We start from the raw sequence: 15,613 nt of genomic DNA, 5'->3' as shown, positions 1-15,613 counted from the left end.
TAAAACAGGCAGGACAAAAGCTCAAAGGTTCAAAAAGAAGGAAAAGTGTACATTTATCTACCTGACATCTTCTCTCTTTCCATCGTCATGCGAAGCAAAATTAAAACTCATGATTTATTCCATATATTTTCTTGTAAATGATTCATTGTATAGAAAGTGTGCCTGTGATGTTTTCGGTGAAACACATTTCAAGTATATCAGTGCAGCTGCAAGTGATCTGCCTAATGTAGCTTGTATGTGCCCTTTTTGTCTTAAAAGACACAGATTTAACCATACATGAAGCCCATACGCTCATTAGGTTCATGAACATCTTTCGGAAGACAGTCCTACCCAGTTCACCACCACCACTACCATCACCACCACCACCATCACCCCATGGCCGATGCCATCGCCCATCAGGATCAGCAGGATAAGTTTGAGTGCGGTGACGAGCAGTAGGCCTGGTGGTAAGTCTCCACCAACTAGATTAAGGTGTGTGTGTGTGTGTGTGTGTGTGTGTGTGTGTGTGTGTGTGTTGATACACATGGCAGCTAACAAATATAATTTGGGAAACAGCATCGCTAGAAAAAGATAAAGGAAAAACCTTTAGTACAGAGTGGTCACGCCTTCATTATATCTAGCTGTCATTTTATTTATAAAGCACTAAATCACAACCAGAGGCGTCACAAATCCAAAACTAAAGAGACATGGAGATATTGATGAGGATACATAAATATAATTAACATATATATAATCAAGACAGGAAAAAAAGCGCGAGTGCTGCCTCCTAAACAAAAGGGTTAGGCTAACCCTATTTTCCAACGTACTTTGGAGAAAGTACAGACATTTGCATACAAATGTAGGTAAAGTAATTGTACTTTGTTACTTCCCACCTCAATCTATCTACAATGTGCCACTTTGAATCCCCATAGGTCAAGTCAAACGTGTATTTAGGTATGGAAATGAGACACACGTGCCTTTTGAACATTTGGCATTTCACGCTTTATTCACAAACTAAGACCACTGAGAGAATCACCAGCTCCACTGTACACGTGTGTTAGATCAGGATTAGCTGCTGGAGCTCGCGGCTCATTGGCTGCTTCATGTGGCCTCGCTTCCAGTCTAACATGTACTCTCCGTCCTCCTATCAAAGTGCTCAGGAGTTTGTCCTTCTGTGTGTGTGTGTGTGTGTGTGTGTGTGAGTGCGCGCGCGTGAGTCCATTCAGCTCAGACCGTTTTTACAGCAAGCTGGTCCAGAGTCGTCCAAGTCTCCAACACACACCTTTACAAATGTACACATTTACAAATACGGTACATTCAAACAATACCAGGGCCGTTTTTCGTTTTTTTCCTCAATAGTTTTAAGACAGTAAATAGCACCTTAGAACGAAGGAACCAAGGGGTTACAAAAAAAAAAAGAGAAACTAGGCTGCAGAGGTCAAGTGCTTTCACACAGGAAGTACGGAGCAAATCAATGTCCAGGGCGTGTGCAGTCGCCTCTCACTGTGACACACAACATGGAGTTAATGTTGAGTCCCAACTGAAAGAGGTGGATGACAGAAGAGGACGTGGACTTTGACAACCACGCATGAACAGAACACTTCTGACATGTTCACATGTGACTTCCTGCAGACGAGTCCGCGTCGAAACTCCAGCGTGTTGACGAGTGAGGAGAACCTCTTGGTGACGGAGGAGAAAGTTCTTCATCCAAGATGACTGATTGCTTATTGCTGTCGCCAGATCTGTAATAACCACATGACCACTGTAGCATCTACATATTGTTAGTTTGCTGTTGGTTGAATAAAAGTTTTTTTTTTTCTTCCAACAAGAGATCGAATGAGTCAGTTCCTTGTCAGAAGTTACTCCATTAACGTACTTGCTTATACCTATATTAGACACTTTAGAAGTTAAATGTAGTCGAGGATTTTGCTGCAAAGACAAAATGGGCATCAAGTGAACACAACTAACAGTTCATCAACAACTCTGATTGGGCAGTGGTGACCAAAAAAGAGAAATGAAAAAAACAAGTCATGAAAGCTTTTAGAATACGTCCTCACGGCAAAACTACCAAAAAGCCTGAAAATAAATCTTTCCTTCAGGTCCTTCTCTTGGGGGCTGCTGCAGTGCATTACAGGCACTGATGTCAGACATCAGGTTAGTACAAGTGTGACCCTGCCATCAAAGGTGATCAAAGGACGAGCCCAAAAATAAGAAAAGAAAAAGACACCAGCAGTGATCAACAGGTCCAATAACGTCTTAAAGAGGCGACTGGGTGAACATGGCCGCATGGTCACCTGAGGAGGAGGAGGAGCAGGAGGAGTAGAAGGAGCAGAACAAGGAGGAGGAATAGGTGGAGAAGGAAGAGAGACAAAGAGGAGGAGGAAGAGTAGAAGGAGGAAGACTTTTCTCCGTAAACCCTGTGAGTTCTTTGTTTGATGACCAATTTTTTTCTACAGTTATGAGCAGAAAAAAATAAAATGGACAGTTATGGAACAATATTCCACTTTTACATCACATTTAAAACAGAACTGACTAAAACAGTAACATTTCTTCTCTTCATGACAGTCTAAACAACAACAACAACAACAACAACAACAACTTAATACTGATGCAATTGAAGAGTTGGCCATCAAACTTTGAGCTCGCGGTACGTGCAGTGCCTGGAAGGCTGCACTAGGGGGCACAATGCTCGTCTCTTCTGCTCCTCCTCCTCCACCCTTCCACCCCCTGCTCCTCCACACAAACTCTCCCTCCTTTGAAGCAAAGAGATGCAACAATGTCAAGGAAATGTCAGAAGCTGATAGTTTGGCTGCTGCTGCTGCTGGTGGAGGACCAGGGCCACCTCCTCCAGGCTGTTCAGGGGTGGTGGTATTGGTGGTGGTGATGGTGGTGGTGGTGATGGAGGTGGTGGTCCTGCTCCTCCAGGCTGCTGAGGGGTGGTGGTGGTCCTGCTCCTCCAGGCTGCTGAGGGGTGGTGGGCCAGGAGCCTGCTGCAGCCAAGCAGCAACTTCAACCCTTCCAGCCGTCCCAGATTGGACCTCTGCAGGAACATCAGACACATTGGTCAGTGTGTGCAACGCAAACAGTGTGGACCTTTTTTGATCTACGAACAAGATGATTGTCAGTCTTGATATGGCTGAAGCAGGTCAGAGTGTGAAATGATGGGACAAAGGTGGGTTTTTGTCCTATGTCTCTACGAGCTTCCTGGTGGCTGCTACGGCCATTTAAGTGTTATTCGGTGCCTGAAATTTGGCCATTTTCTCTTCATTCTATGAAATTTGTCACCAGTTCTGAAGGTGCAATGAAGCAGGAGGTGGACGAGATATCCAGGTGTGTGTGTGTGTGTGAAGGCCACCGTAGCTCACCGGCAAGCTCGAGAGAGAGGGAGAATGAATGAAAGTTTGCTGCAATCTAAAATGTAACCACTTCATGTCGCTGGCTCTTCTAATTTTCCTCTTTGATTAGTTCAAAAAAAAAAAATCCTCCGTCCAAACATAACACGCTATTTTCACTGGTCAGTGAACTGGTCATGTGATCCCGTACATTACGTCCGCTGACGTGTAAATGTGAAAAAAGTGTTTCCGCGACACTTTTGCGACATACGTCCATATGGACGCGTCTGAAAAAGCACCTCACGAGGGCGCCAAAACCTTTCAGCCATATTTGAGAGGTTTTTCCAAGTTGAGCTGTTTGCATCACCAGTTTTTCCCCCCGCCATGTTTAAGTTTTGTGCAGTTCTATATAATCAGCAAAGGGTGGTTTGAGGGTTCTGGAGGATGGACAGATGGTTGCAGGACAAGGACAGAGAGCAGGAAGCCAGAGGAGTGATGGACACACAGGAAGGCAAAGAGGAAAACTCACAGGGTTCGAGACGACGGAGGTTTCTTGACTTTGGGCCATTTCCTCCTCTCAAACAGCCTGATGCAACAAATACACTGCATTACACACACACACACACACGCACACACATGCACACACACATTCCCTCCCCACTAACAGCAGCAGCAGCCTCAGCTTCAACTCCACCAGGATACATGCAGTATTCAGAGCAGGGAAACCCGATGCCTTAGAGAGTGGAAGTGTGTGTGTGTGTGTGTGTGTGTGTGTGTGTGTACTTACCTGTAGTTATCAAAGCTGCTGTGGCTCCGCTCTCCTGTTAACGACACAGTGCCGTGGTTAATGAACCTGTAATACGCTGCTGACTGCTGCTCTGTTTGTGTGGTTCTCTTTGGACAACTTTAAAGTCTACATTCAAGACTCCATGGACACGAAGCAGGACGACCATGACAGTTTATGGAGGTGCGCAGAAATAACAGCGTACAAATGTTTTGGCTCCTGGTCGACTCTTAAACCAGCTGTGGCCAGTGTTGATTCTAAATGTATTTACCAAATGAAACAATAAAAATAGTTGAAGTGAGGCTTCTTCACAGCCTGTTTCAGTTCCTCTGGAAGGAGCTTCAACTCCAAGTGAGGTTAACGTGAGCAGCTTTCATTCCGGGTAGCAGTGTTTGTGGATGCAGCTGAACCAAATGCAAATCGTTTTCAGAGCCTGGATGAATGAATTTGTCGAGTTCATTTCACTCTCTAAAACCTCAGTGTTGTACGTTGAAAGTCAACCACGGAGCATGAAACAACCTGATACCGTTAGTGCTGAATTTATCTCGACACTGATCAGAAGGAGGGTTGTTGGTAGGAGAGTCAGCAGTGTAGCACTGCTGCCCCCTCCTGGCTGCAGTTTTCTCTTTGTTGTTGTTTTTTTTTTTTACCCAGTCAAGGCCTTTGTGTGCGAAAGTTGAGGACAGAACCGTTTCTGTCAAAAGATGCCAAAGTATGAATGTGAATCCTGCGTGGCAGAATCATCCACCAAGACACGAGCGATCGCGTATGAACAGAACCCAAGATAATCATAACTAAGACCAACTATTCATCAAAGGTCATCATGTTAAAAATGCAGACTGATAAACATAATAATAGATAATATATATGAAGTATAAACGTAAATACAAAAAGGTGTGTGTGTGTGTGCGTGTGTGTGCACATCCTACCTTGATCCAGTGAGCGGGTGCGAGGGTTGCACTGCTTGTGACCTCGACAGCCTCTGAGCTCCATCAGCTGAACGTGAAGCTGATTGAGAACCATCCGATCTAAAGAGCTGACAGCATTGATCAACTGGAGACACACACACACACACACACACACACACACACACACACACACACACTTCTTAAAGACTGACTGTGTAGGTCGTCATTAGAATGGCTCCCCCTTGGTTTTAATTCCCAGTGTAGTTCAAGTGATGAGGTGAGACAGCAGTAAGTGAACGGCGCTGCTAAATGAGCAGCAGTGCTGTCAGACAACAAGCCACTGGCACTGAACCATCTTTGGGATCTAGAAATTGTGTGTAAAATTGTCTGTGCTGCGGCTGCGCTTCAGTTGCGTGACTTCTTCTTCTCTAATTCTCCTCGCAGCGTGTGACCCTCGTGCCGTTCACCATGATCACTCCAATCATGTTTGTTTTAAAACAAAGCCCACTAAGTTGTTCTCAGTCCGCTGCTGCCTCCCACACAGTGAAAAAAAGAACAGCAAGGCGTTCAGTGTTCACTAGTGAGACGCTATCACAAGAGGGCGCTGGAGTGGCGTGTGGAGGCGCGAGTCAAAGCCAGCTTGGTGTATGTAAATATATGCATGATGCTCCCAGCTATTCACTTCCCAGGGGCCTCACAAGGATTGTGAAGGATTCTAAAACAAGACAGGAGCCCAACCGGCGTTTGTTTAAAAGTTGCTTTTCTCGGCTCTTGCGACTGAGCGCTGGGCCCAGCAGTCAAATAACACAAATGTATAAAAAAAAAAAAAAAGAATCACACCAACATTACCTGATAGGGATCTGTGCTGAGGTCAAAGTACTCCAGGAAGCCGGTGGCGAACTCACAGAACAGGAAGTTGTGGGTCTCGTTGATTGTCCTCAAACACCAGTAAGTGTTGTTGTTGGCGCTGGTGCAGGCGCAGAACGAACCCACTGCAACACAAGCACGAGTGTCAAGACGCTGAGGGGACGGTGCTGACCACCGTGCCAGGGTGAAAGGGTCCGATTAAGACCTCTCCAGATCATTCACGGGTCTTTTTGCGTCCCAACACACCAAGTGTGAAAAGTTAAAATTCACTTTGCAAATGTTTCATGTTGGCTGATGTTTGTCTCTAATGCTGCTCATTGCACCTTTTTAAATTGAGACAAATAAACTGACTGATTGATTGATTGCCAATTTTTTTTGATGTTCTGGCTTTTTCTGTGTTAAGAAAGAAAAGGAAATGGAAAACCGGAAGCCGTCCTTCCAGCCAGTCAGTTAGTGCTGGCAGTGAGTAGCCGGCCAATCACTCGGGAGAAATAACTGTGTTGCAAAGCCTGTACAGCTCCAACTAGGAGTTATATTTAGTTTCCGGATGGAAGTCGAGCATCAAAGTGTATATATTAACTCTGCAAACAGCATAACAGGACCCCTTCAATCTGAGTATAAAAAGGCTGAGTGTGTTTGCCATACATGTCCAGTAGGGTGCAGTATGCCAGTGCTGGTTGTCATGTGTGAAACATGTGAGGCCGGGCATGGAACACGTGTCGTTGTTTCTGATCCTCTTAATCATCTTCCTCATCTTCTTCCTTCTCTTCTGCTCTTTGAGGATCCAGGCTTTCTTGTCGCGTGCGACGCCTTTCCTAGACACACGCACACGCACACGCAAAACTCTTCATGCCAGAGCAAACACAGGCTACCGAGCAACGGACCAACGGGACTGCTTTGTGGCAGTCGTTACTCTAATGTGACTCGTGTTGCTGACGTCTCCACACGGACACACTGATAAAGCGCCGTTCAGTTCACAACTTCAAAAAGCACAGCTCACCTGAAGGGGTGAAGGTTACCTCCTCTGTACCTCAGCTTGCTCCTTAGCTTGGACTTCAACCTGAAACATGAACATCATGTGAGACTCTATTAGTGGGAGTAGTGAATGACCAAAAAGCATTTACAACAGCTTTTAATGACCTTGCAATTTAATTTTGTCTGTTTTTGTGATATTTTCCAATCGGCTAGTTTCAGATTAGCGGTGTAATTTTTATTTTTTTTATCTAACAGAAAAAAGTTTTTTTTTTGATATACCGACATTTCTTTTTTTCACATTTCAGGCACAACAAAGGACACAAGGGAATGCAACAAACAGTAGCTACGTTTCCATGACCCCGTGAATTGCAGAAAACTTAAATAGCACAACAGGAAACGACTCAACTCGGAAAAACCTCTCAAATACGGCTAAAAGATTTGGACGTTCTCATGAGGTGCTTTTCAAACGTACCCATATAGAGGACATGTCATGGAAAGTGTCATGGAAACACTTTTTTCGGGCGTGACCTTCGGGGTCACGTGACCAGTTCACTGATCAGTGAAAATGGCGCGTTATGTTTGGATGGAGGAGGGGACGGATTTTTTTTTTTTTTTTTTTTTTTTTTTTTAAAGTAATCAAATATAAAAATATAACAACCAGTTGACAGCAAACAACATGGGGATGCAGATTTATGGCAAAATGTCCCTCCATCCTCCTCACAGTGGGGTCTCGCAGGACGAGATCTGACCTACGGTTTATGTGCTTCACACCATTCAATGGAAACACCTGCAAGTCACAATTGTACTTTGCTGAAATTTTGAAAAAAAAATATCGCTTTTATTTTGCGAAAAACTGTCATGGAAACGCTAGCTAGCATGGGGCTAATTGTCTCCCTCATGTGCGATCCTTCTTAGTTTCCATCAAATCTTTTCCTCTAAAATGGGCTGCCGAGTACATCCTGGTTTCACACGACTAAGAACAACATATCGAAGGGAGCCCTGCTGCTTGGTTCGCACCCGAGGCTAAAGCTGCTACTCACAGGTATTTGTTACAGTCACATTCCAAGGGGCGGGCCTTCTTCAGGTGAACTTTGACCTCTTTCAAGTTCTTTATTTTCGTCTGCAGCGTCTCAATCTGTTTTGTTTTTTTTCCCCATGCAAAACACACAGAGAATCTTTTACTTGTCAGGTGAGTCACAAGGGGAGTTGCTGCTGTGTGCGTTGCGCGTTACCTCATGGTCGATGTGCAGCTTGTGGTCCTTCCACGCCTGCAGGGACTCATAAAGTCCAGTGTCACACTTGACTGTGGCATTAGACAGAATGGAGCATCTGCACAACAACCGCAACGCATCAACACGGAGCACATGTTCAATACAAGACACACGATACAAACAGTAGCAGTCAAAAGTTTGGGCACCCGAGGAATTGAATGTCGTTTCTTTCATTCTCATGGCTGCCGACGTAGCAGTTTCTCACTGAAGGCATCAAAACTACGTATGAACGCACATGGAATTATGTAGGAAACAATGAAAGTGTCAAACAACTCAAACACGTTTTATACTGAAATTCTTCAAAACAGCCACCTTTCATAAAAAGCATGTCTAGAGTTATTTAACATGTTTTTTGCTGCATAATGACATATATCTTGTTCCTATATCTCATGTCTTCAGTGTATATCTGCAGTGTGGAAAGTTGTGAAGATAAAAAAAATAAATAAATGACATTAGAAGGTGTGTCCAGACTTTTGACTGCGAGTGTCCACGTACTCCACATTCACAGCTGCCCGTTTCTATTTTTCTTTGCACTAATACGACGTCTACGTCTCACCTGTGTGTGACTTTGCGAGAGTTGGGCAGACGGACGGGAGCTTCCTCCATCCCACTGAACTCGTCCTCAGAGTCGTCCTGCACCTGCTGGGGCCACTGAGCTGCGTCCACTGCGCTGTGGTTGCCGGGGAAAGCGTTTGACGCAGAGAGGGAGCGACTGTAGCGGTTCCTGGAGTAACTCTTCAGGGCCTTGAACTCTGAGCAGAAACACACATGATCACACAAAGGAAGTGTTTTAAAGACAGCTACGGTTTCTCAAGTCCTTGGCAAAGTTCATTGTGTATTATGCAGTTACGTTCAAGCTGAATATTGCACGTGGTCACGTAACAGTATCGTTAACACTTTTAATTTAAATATCCTTTCCTGGAAGAACTCGAAGCCTCAGCCTTAGAAATAAAATCTAAACATTTTTCTACAGGTTTTATTTGGAGTCTTTGAGAGCAATTGGCAACTTACTCCAGGTAGAAAAGCAAGCAAAAGCAAATCCTTCAGGGATCGACATAGGGAATTTACTTGCACGTTTAGTTTGGCACGTCGCGTGTTTGTAACGTCGGCTGCCCCTCCTGACACAGGCCTCGCATTTATCCAGGTTTTGGAAGGAAGGTTCCCCTGAGCCGCACTTGTTGCTGTGACAAGGCTGCAGATGGAACCTCTTCCCATGCCAGACACACTTTCTGTCCCTCACATAGCAGCAGCAGCAGCAGCAGCAGCAGCAGCAGCAGCAGCAGCAGCGACCTTTTGTCGTGAGCAAAGTCAAGATGCACGGACAGACAGGCTTTTTAAAGGTCCAGTGTGTCATATTTTACCTGATATACAATTATATTGGTAAAAGCTTAATACACTGCCTATTAATATATAGAATAAAAGTGTATAATCACAGTCAAAAAATAGCAATAATTTGGTCTCCTGGGTTTCCAACACATAGAATACGGTTCTAATTTATATGTGAGAATGTATTTCAAAGGACCGCACAGATTAGGACAAGATTTGTGTTGAAGTTTATTTTAAATCAATAATAAGAGGGAATGGTTTATGGGCATAATGTTTGTAATTTATTTTGTTACATCTGGAACGTCTCAAATTGTGTATAGGGTTTTTTTTTTGTTTTTTTTGTTTGTTTTTTGGAGTGACCTGACTGGAAACTACTCACCCGCACCGCTGAAGTTTGTCCTGCTAGCTCCGTAGTTCACAGCTTTCAAGGCAGCCAGCAGGTGAACAATACCTGTTGCTGCTGGTTTATTGTTGTTTATTTTGCTGGCGTTCCAAAGGAAGGACTACGGCGTTCACGGTGTGGTGGGGAGCTTGATTAAATAAAGGAAACTCTACACACACCAGTCAAGACCCTCAGTGGCTTTACGCCAGGGAACGAGTACAACTTAACTGAACAACTGAAGGGCTTTGCTCCCAGTTAGCTGCCATCTTGCACTGCCATATTTCTAAGGAAGCCTGGTGTGGACAATCCAGCTGCCTGGCAGCACGTTTTGCATGAAGGCTGAACACTCACATCCTCAAATAAACCAACAAAGAAGAAGGTTGACGAGGTATCCAGGTTTGTGTGCGGAGGCCACCGCAGTTGCCCGGCAAGCTCAAGAGAGGGAGCGTGAGAGAGTGAGCACTCCAATCTAAAATATAACCACTTGGTGTCGCTGTTTCTTCTTCAAAATCTATGTTAATATTACACCTTAACCTTTAACTGCCGGAGCTCAGCGTGGAACCGGCGTGTGACACTTACTCTTTTTGGAGAAAAACGGCTTCCTGTTGAAGGGTCTCATCACAGAGGGCCTGAAGCTGGGCGGCAGAGGGTCGCTGAGGGCGCAGTTGCAGCCGTCCGCCTGCTGGCGGTAGAGCTGAGACTTGATGCTGAGGGGACGCAGCCGACTGCTCACGCCGCGCTGCAAGGTCTTCACACCGTCGCTCTTACATTTGAAGAGTCGAAGTTTTCCCGAGGCGTCCTCCACACACTGCCACTTCTGCACACAGACACGCAAGTCATGCAGCAGCGCAGTGGCCACCGTGTGACGACTGACGGCCCCTACACAGCCATAATGCCAGTCGGTATCCAGTTCTCATCGTACACGCATGGTTTTTCCCCCAAAAGGACGACAAATATCATGGAGTTCAATGCAGAAATGAGTCAGTGACGCCAAACTTTTCAGCCTCAGTGTGCGTGAGCTCCACGTCCCAACACCTCAAAAGACACAGGTGAAGACAGCTTTGCAAGATTAAATGAACACTCAGGTTCATGTGGTCGCAGTGAGTTTAGCCAGTCAGAAATCATCTGGGTATCACCGTGGCCTGGAGCCACTAGTGTACCGTCAAACCTCATCTGTTCCAATAAAGAGCGGTAACCTCGCAGCCCTGTTCTGAACCGGTGACAAACGCCCGGACGGTTAAATCTTGTCTGCATACGCACTCTTTCCACAGGCTGTTTATCACTGCAACCCAGCGGCGGAGCAGACACTGTTGCTAAGAGACCAATCAACTGGCTGGAGGGATTTTTTGACAAGTGTAATTAAGCTCAAACAAGCATGATTACACAAACACACACACACACACACACACACACACACACACACACACACACACACACACACTGATCTCTGAAAGCCCAGGAGAGAACTTTCTGCTTCTCCATTTGGATTCGCTTCACGTCTTTGATTCGCCAGCGCTCTTGCTGCCATTGTTGCTCTTCCCTACTTGTAATTACTGCTGTTATTGTGTCTGTCTGGCCGGGGGGAGATGACATCAGGCTTTCGTCCCTCCTACACGAGTCTTTGTCCCGTTTCATTTCATGCCTCTTTATTACAGCGGGCGCCGTCTCACTTTTTCCAGCGCTCAGCAATAATCATGAATAAGAGCTGCTCACTGAGGGCATCTACTCTGCCAAAACACGTCTGAGGAGAACAAAAAGCTTGGCCACAATTTGTCACTTGTAATTAATCAGCGATTAGGAGTTTTAATATGTCTAAATGAATAAATAATAATAAATCATCCGTCCCTCCATTTTTGAAACCCACTTCTTCTAGAGCTCAGGGTCGCCGGGATCTGCTGGAGCCTCTCCCAGCTGGCATAGGGTGAAGGCAGGGTGACACCCTGGACAAGTGGCAAACAACCATTTGTGCACACACACACACACACACACCTTTGGACAATTTAGAGTTTTCCATTCACCTCACATAAATGTCTTTGGACAGTGGGAGGAAGCTGGAGAACCTGGACAGAACCCAGCACCTTCTTGCTGCGTCGCCCATAATACACCACATATATATTGGAATTCACATTATTCCTACGCACTGGAAGTGATATATTACCGGTGTTGGGGTGGACCAGAGGTCTATGTGAGGTCTGGGTTACCTGTCCAATCTGCTGGCAGGGCGTCTGGTACTCGGCTCTCTGGCAGAGGTCTTTGACTCGCTGGTGTTTGGGCAGGAAGTTTTCCTCTTGCGACACTTCCTTTCCCTCAACTCGCTGGTGCAGCAGTTTCCTGATGACGGACCAAACAGTTGACATTTGATTGATTGAGGCTGTTATTCTCGTCATGGCGGGTCTCATTTGCAGGTCTTGTAAGTGTTGGGTTGTGTTGGAAGGAGTGCGGGATTGGTCTCATACTGTATTGATGTCCAGAGGACAAAAAGCTCAACCAGCAGTAGCGATAAGGAATATGTATTGGGCACAATATGTATGTATTAAACCTAAACATAATTCTACACTTGAGACAGGGCAAATTCCATCTCCCGTGCGTCTCTAACATACATTCCAGGTTGCAGGACACACATAATGTCCAGTCACAAAACAAAAACAATGTAGTAATTATATACAGCGAGTAGAGCCTAATGAAAGAAGGTTGTGGTGCTTCAGGGCTTCAGCACGAGCCACCACACAGTAGATACAGCATGACAGATGACCACCACCACCACCACCACCACCACCACAACCTCCGCTCCCCTGGAAACACAGTGACTCAGACTAATAACTGCAAGCAGGCAGCACAACACGGTGAAAGCCGAGCAATGGAGGCTTTTTTTGTATGTTTTGCCCCCTCGAGTCGACAAAGCCACAAACTAAGCTAAGCTTTTTGAAAAATAAGCAGCACTTAGTCTTTTCTGTGTCCAATTAATGGTAGCAGAAATACAGTACTACCCGAAAATTTGAATATCCTGAAAAGGTTGTAGTATTTCTGCAATTCAACTTAAAAGGTGAATGTGACATATTATATAAAGGAATAATATGCAAGTCAATATATTTCAAGTTTTTATTTCTTTGGATTTTGCTGATCAGGTCTTGCAGCTTAAAAAAAAAACTCAAATTCAAAAATTCAGAAAATTAGAATGTTACATAAAGTCAAATCTTTATGAAAATCTTAATCAGCAAAGTTACAACAAGGAACTGCTTGAGATGTCAATTTGCGTGGAATGGCTCAATAAAATTTGTTGGTTTCATCTTTTATGTTAAATTTCCAAAATAAAACAACTTTTACTTGATATTCTAATTTTCCGGGTAGTATCTGTATATGAATGACGGGATAGAATTTCTAGCCTTTTGTAAAGCATTAATTTAATGCACAATCGATAAACAAAGAAAAGATGTGCCGCTTACAAAATGTATCAAAACTCGCGAGTCACTCTGTTTTGAAATTGAACTTGTGTGAATTCATGTAGGAGCAAAACTTTACAAGCTAAAACACACTAATGTGTGTTTAGTTATTATAAAGTGGTACCAAAAAAGGAAAGAATAGAAAAAGCTCTCACCCTCTCTCCACGAGGAAGGAGTCCCTCCACAACTTGGGCTTCTTGTTAACCTGAAATCTGAAAGAGAAAAACACACACAGTTAGGCTCGACCAATGCTCACTGTGCTTTATTTTTTTCTTCAGATGGGTGGGACAAAATGTGTTGCGGCTGCTCAGCGTGCCGGGCTGAGGCCATTTCCCACAGTTAAACTGAAGTGAGATGAAAAAGAAAAAGAAAGAAGCAAGCAAAAACAAGCTCTGGTTGGTTCAGTGGGTTCACCTCCGTTTGAACCCAGAAAATTACACACATTCATATCATATTCACAACACACTGGGCCCTGCCCTCATTAAACGAGCCGCTCCATCTGCTTCACATTTGGGGGATGTTTGTAAGTTCTGAGGAAGAATATTTGCTTTTCTCCCGGCAGTGTAAACCACTGCAAGACTTTTTCCGTCGCGCTGCAGAGGATTTGCTGCTTTCCCAGGAGGCCGAGCACCACCGAGCGAAGCTGCCGTGCACAGTCACCTTCAGAAGTAGCTCACGAGTCATCAGATGTTGAGGCATTTTTATCTTTGGGCCAAGCGCTTAGGATGCATTCAAGTGCTTGTGCAATTGCATTGATTAACCGCATGGGAAACTCCCTCGCCTGCCTGTTGCCTGGTGCAGTAATTATTCGAGATGTCACTGGAGGAGCAGATGGCTCTTTGTCAACTGCTGCCTGTGCACGTAAAGATAGAAGATTTCTGGGCGGGAGCTGATTTACAAACTTTATGTTTTTGCCCTCTGACCTCTTGCATTGTCATTATTTCCAAATACATATATATATATATATATCGTAAATACATATACACACACATGCACATATAAAGAGTCAGTCAGAAATAATTTATACACACGTCAGGAAAAGAAGAACTTGCATGTATATGTGTATACATTCCCCCCCCCCCCTTGATTAGGATTTGAGTGTGTGTGTGTGTGTGTGTGTGTGTGTGTGTGTGTGTGTGTGTGTGTGTGTGTGTGTGTGTGTGCGCGCGCGCACTGCACCTGTTGGCTGGTTTGTCAGTGTCCAGCACACTCAGTATGGACTTCCCATCCATGTCTGGGGGGGTGTCGAGGCCTGCGATGTCCAGGATGGTTGGAGCCAGATCGATGTTGAGAACCATGTGTGGGTTACTGACAGACAGACAGACAGACAGACAGACAGACAGACAGGTCTTTAATCACTTGGCAATAATAGCCATAAACACTAAACACCGTCAGTGTGTGTCAGTGTGTGTCAGTGTGAGTGTTTACATGGTGCCCTGCTCCACGTTGGGTCCTCTGATGAAGAACGGGACTCTGATGTCAAACTCGTACGGCATGGATTTGCCTGCGGACACACAGACACACACACACACACACAGACACACAGACACACACACTGTGCATCAGTCTCTGTCCTACAAACCCGTTGAAGACCCTTCGAAGGCGAGAAGAAGTTACAACACGACCCCATTCAGTTGTCAAGGTCGGCCTAAAGCAGCAGCGCCCAAGCAGAGCTCCCTCTAGTGTTGAGCGGGAAAAGTTGTGAAATTATTCTTGTCCGTTCAACGTCTACTTGTCTGATATACATATAACAATCATTAGTTAGGCCCTGAATGGGTGTCAGTGTCAACAACATAAACTGTATTATAAAAAACACCAATCAGTTTTATTGCCGCCGAGTTATTACTAGCGTCTGGACGCAGTAAACCTCCCAATGTTCAACCCCTGCACAAGAGGGCGCTGTTTTGCACCTTCAATAACACCTTCAAGTCAGTGGCAAGCGAAACACAGTGTTTGGGAAGAAAAAGATGCCATCAGAGAGGAGAGCGCTCATTGCGATCGACGATATTTAACGTTGTGCTACATGAGTGGACACACTGCCGGCATTTCCCTCTCAGCGTGCGACCACCAGGCTGAAGACGCTGCTGCGCCGTCAGTTTGTTATCAAGTCAGACAGTTTGGATGCTTTTCCGCCCCTCTGAGAGCTTCCTCGACTCCCCAGACCCCCCCCCCCGTCATTTTCACCACGTCGATGTTTTCGCAAGGCTGCAAGCGAGAAGTCGACGAGGGACTCGTTAAGCACAAAGTCAAAAGACGCTGATGGATCGAGCAGCTCGCAACCACTTCTCAACTTCCACCCGCAAACCAAAATACATCACGCACTCACACACACACACACACACGCACTCA

At 45.2% G+C, this 15,613-nt stretch overlaps 1 protein-coding gene across 4 annotated transcripts in view; it reads right to left on the bottom strand.

Moving 5' to 3' along the window:
• Nucleotides 1–957: 957 nt before the first annotated feature.
• LOC142899002 (extracellular sulfatase Sulf-2-like) overlaps nt 958–15,613 on the bottom strand; it is a 48,688-nt gene continuing 34,032 nt past the window's right edge. For 3 of the 4 annotated variants that reach the window (XM_076042369.1, XM_076042370.1, XM_076042368.1), the window contains exons 10-24: nt 14,693–14,768; nt 14,444–14,572; nt 13,420–13,476; nt 12,026–12,155; nt 10,404–10,641; nt 8,673–8,868; nt 8,078–8,174; nt 7,886–7,980; nt 6,871–6,930; nt 6,516–6,685; nt 5,853–5,995; nt 5,025–5,148; nt 4,099–4,132; nt 3,841–3,897; nt 958–3,019 (exon numbers count right to left, since the gene is read on the bottom strand). In XM_076042369.1, coding sequence (XP_075898484.1) covers nt 2,989–3,019; nt 3,841–3,897; nt 4,099–4,132; nt 5,025–5,148; nt 5,853–5,995; nt 6,516–6,685; nt 6,871–6,930; nt 7,886–7,980; nt 8,078–8,174; nt 8,673–8,868; nt 10,404–10,641; nt 12,026–12,155; nt 13,420–13,476; nt 14,444–14,572; nt 14,693–14,768 — 1,637 coding nt within the window. In that variant the 3' untranslated portion in view covers nt 958–2,988. The remainder of the gene's footprint in view (nt 3,020–3,840; nt 3,898–4,098; nt 4,133–5,024; nt 5,149–5,852; nt 5,996–6,515; nt 6,686–6,870; nt 6,931–7,885; nt 7,981–8,077; nt 8,175–8,672; nt 8,869–10,403; nt 10,642–12,025; nt 12,156–13,419; nt 13,477–14,443; nt 14,573–14,692; nt 14,769–15,613) is intronic. The other variant, XM_076042371.1, reaches the window with a different exon arrangement.

The sequence above is a fragment of the Nelusetta ayraudi genome, unplaced genomic scaffold (genome assembly GCF_046127955.1).
Source record: "Nelusetta ayraudi isolate G7.1 ecotype Tasmania unplaced genomic scaffold, CSIRO-AGI_Nayr_v1 ptg000070l, whole genome shotgun sequence".
NCBI lineage: Eukaryota > Metazoa > Chordata > Actinopteri > Tetraodontiformes > Monacanthidae > Nelusetta > Nelusetta ayraudi.
Note: the sequence above shows the minus strand (reverse complement) of the source record. Positions and strands in the feature narration are given on the sequence as shown.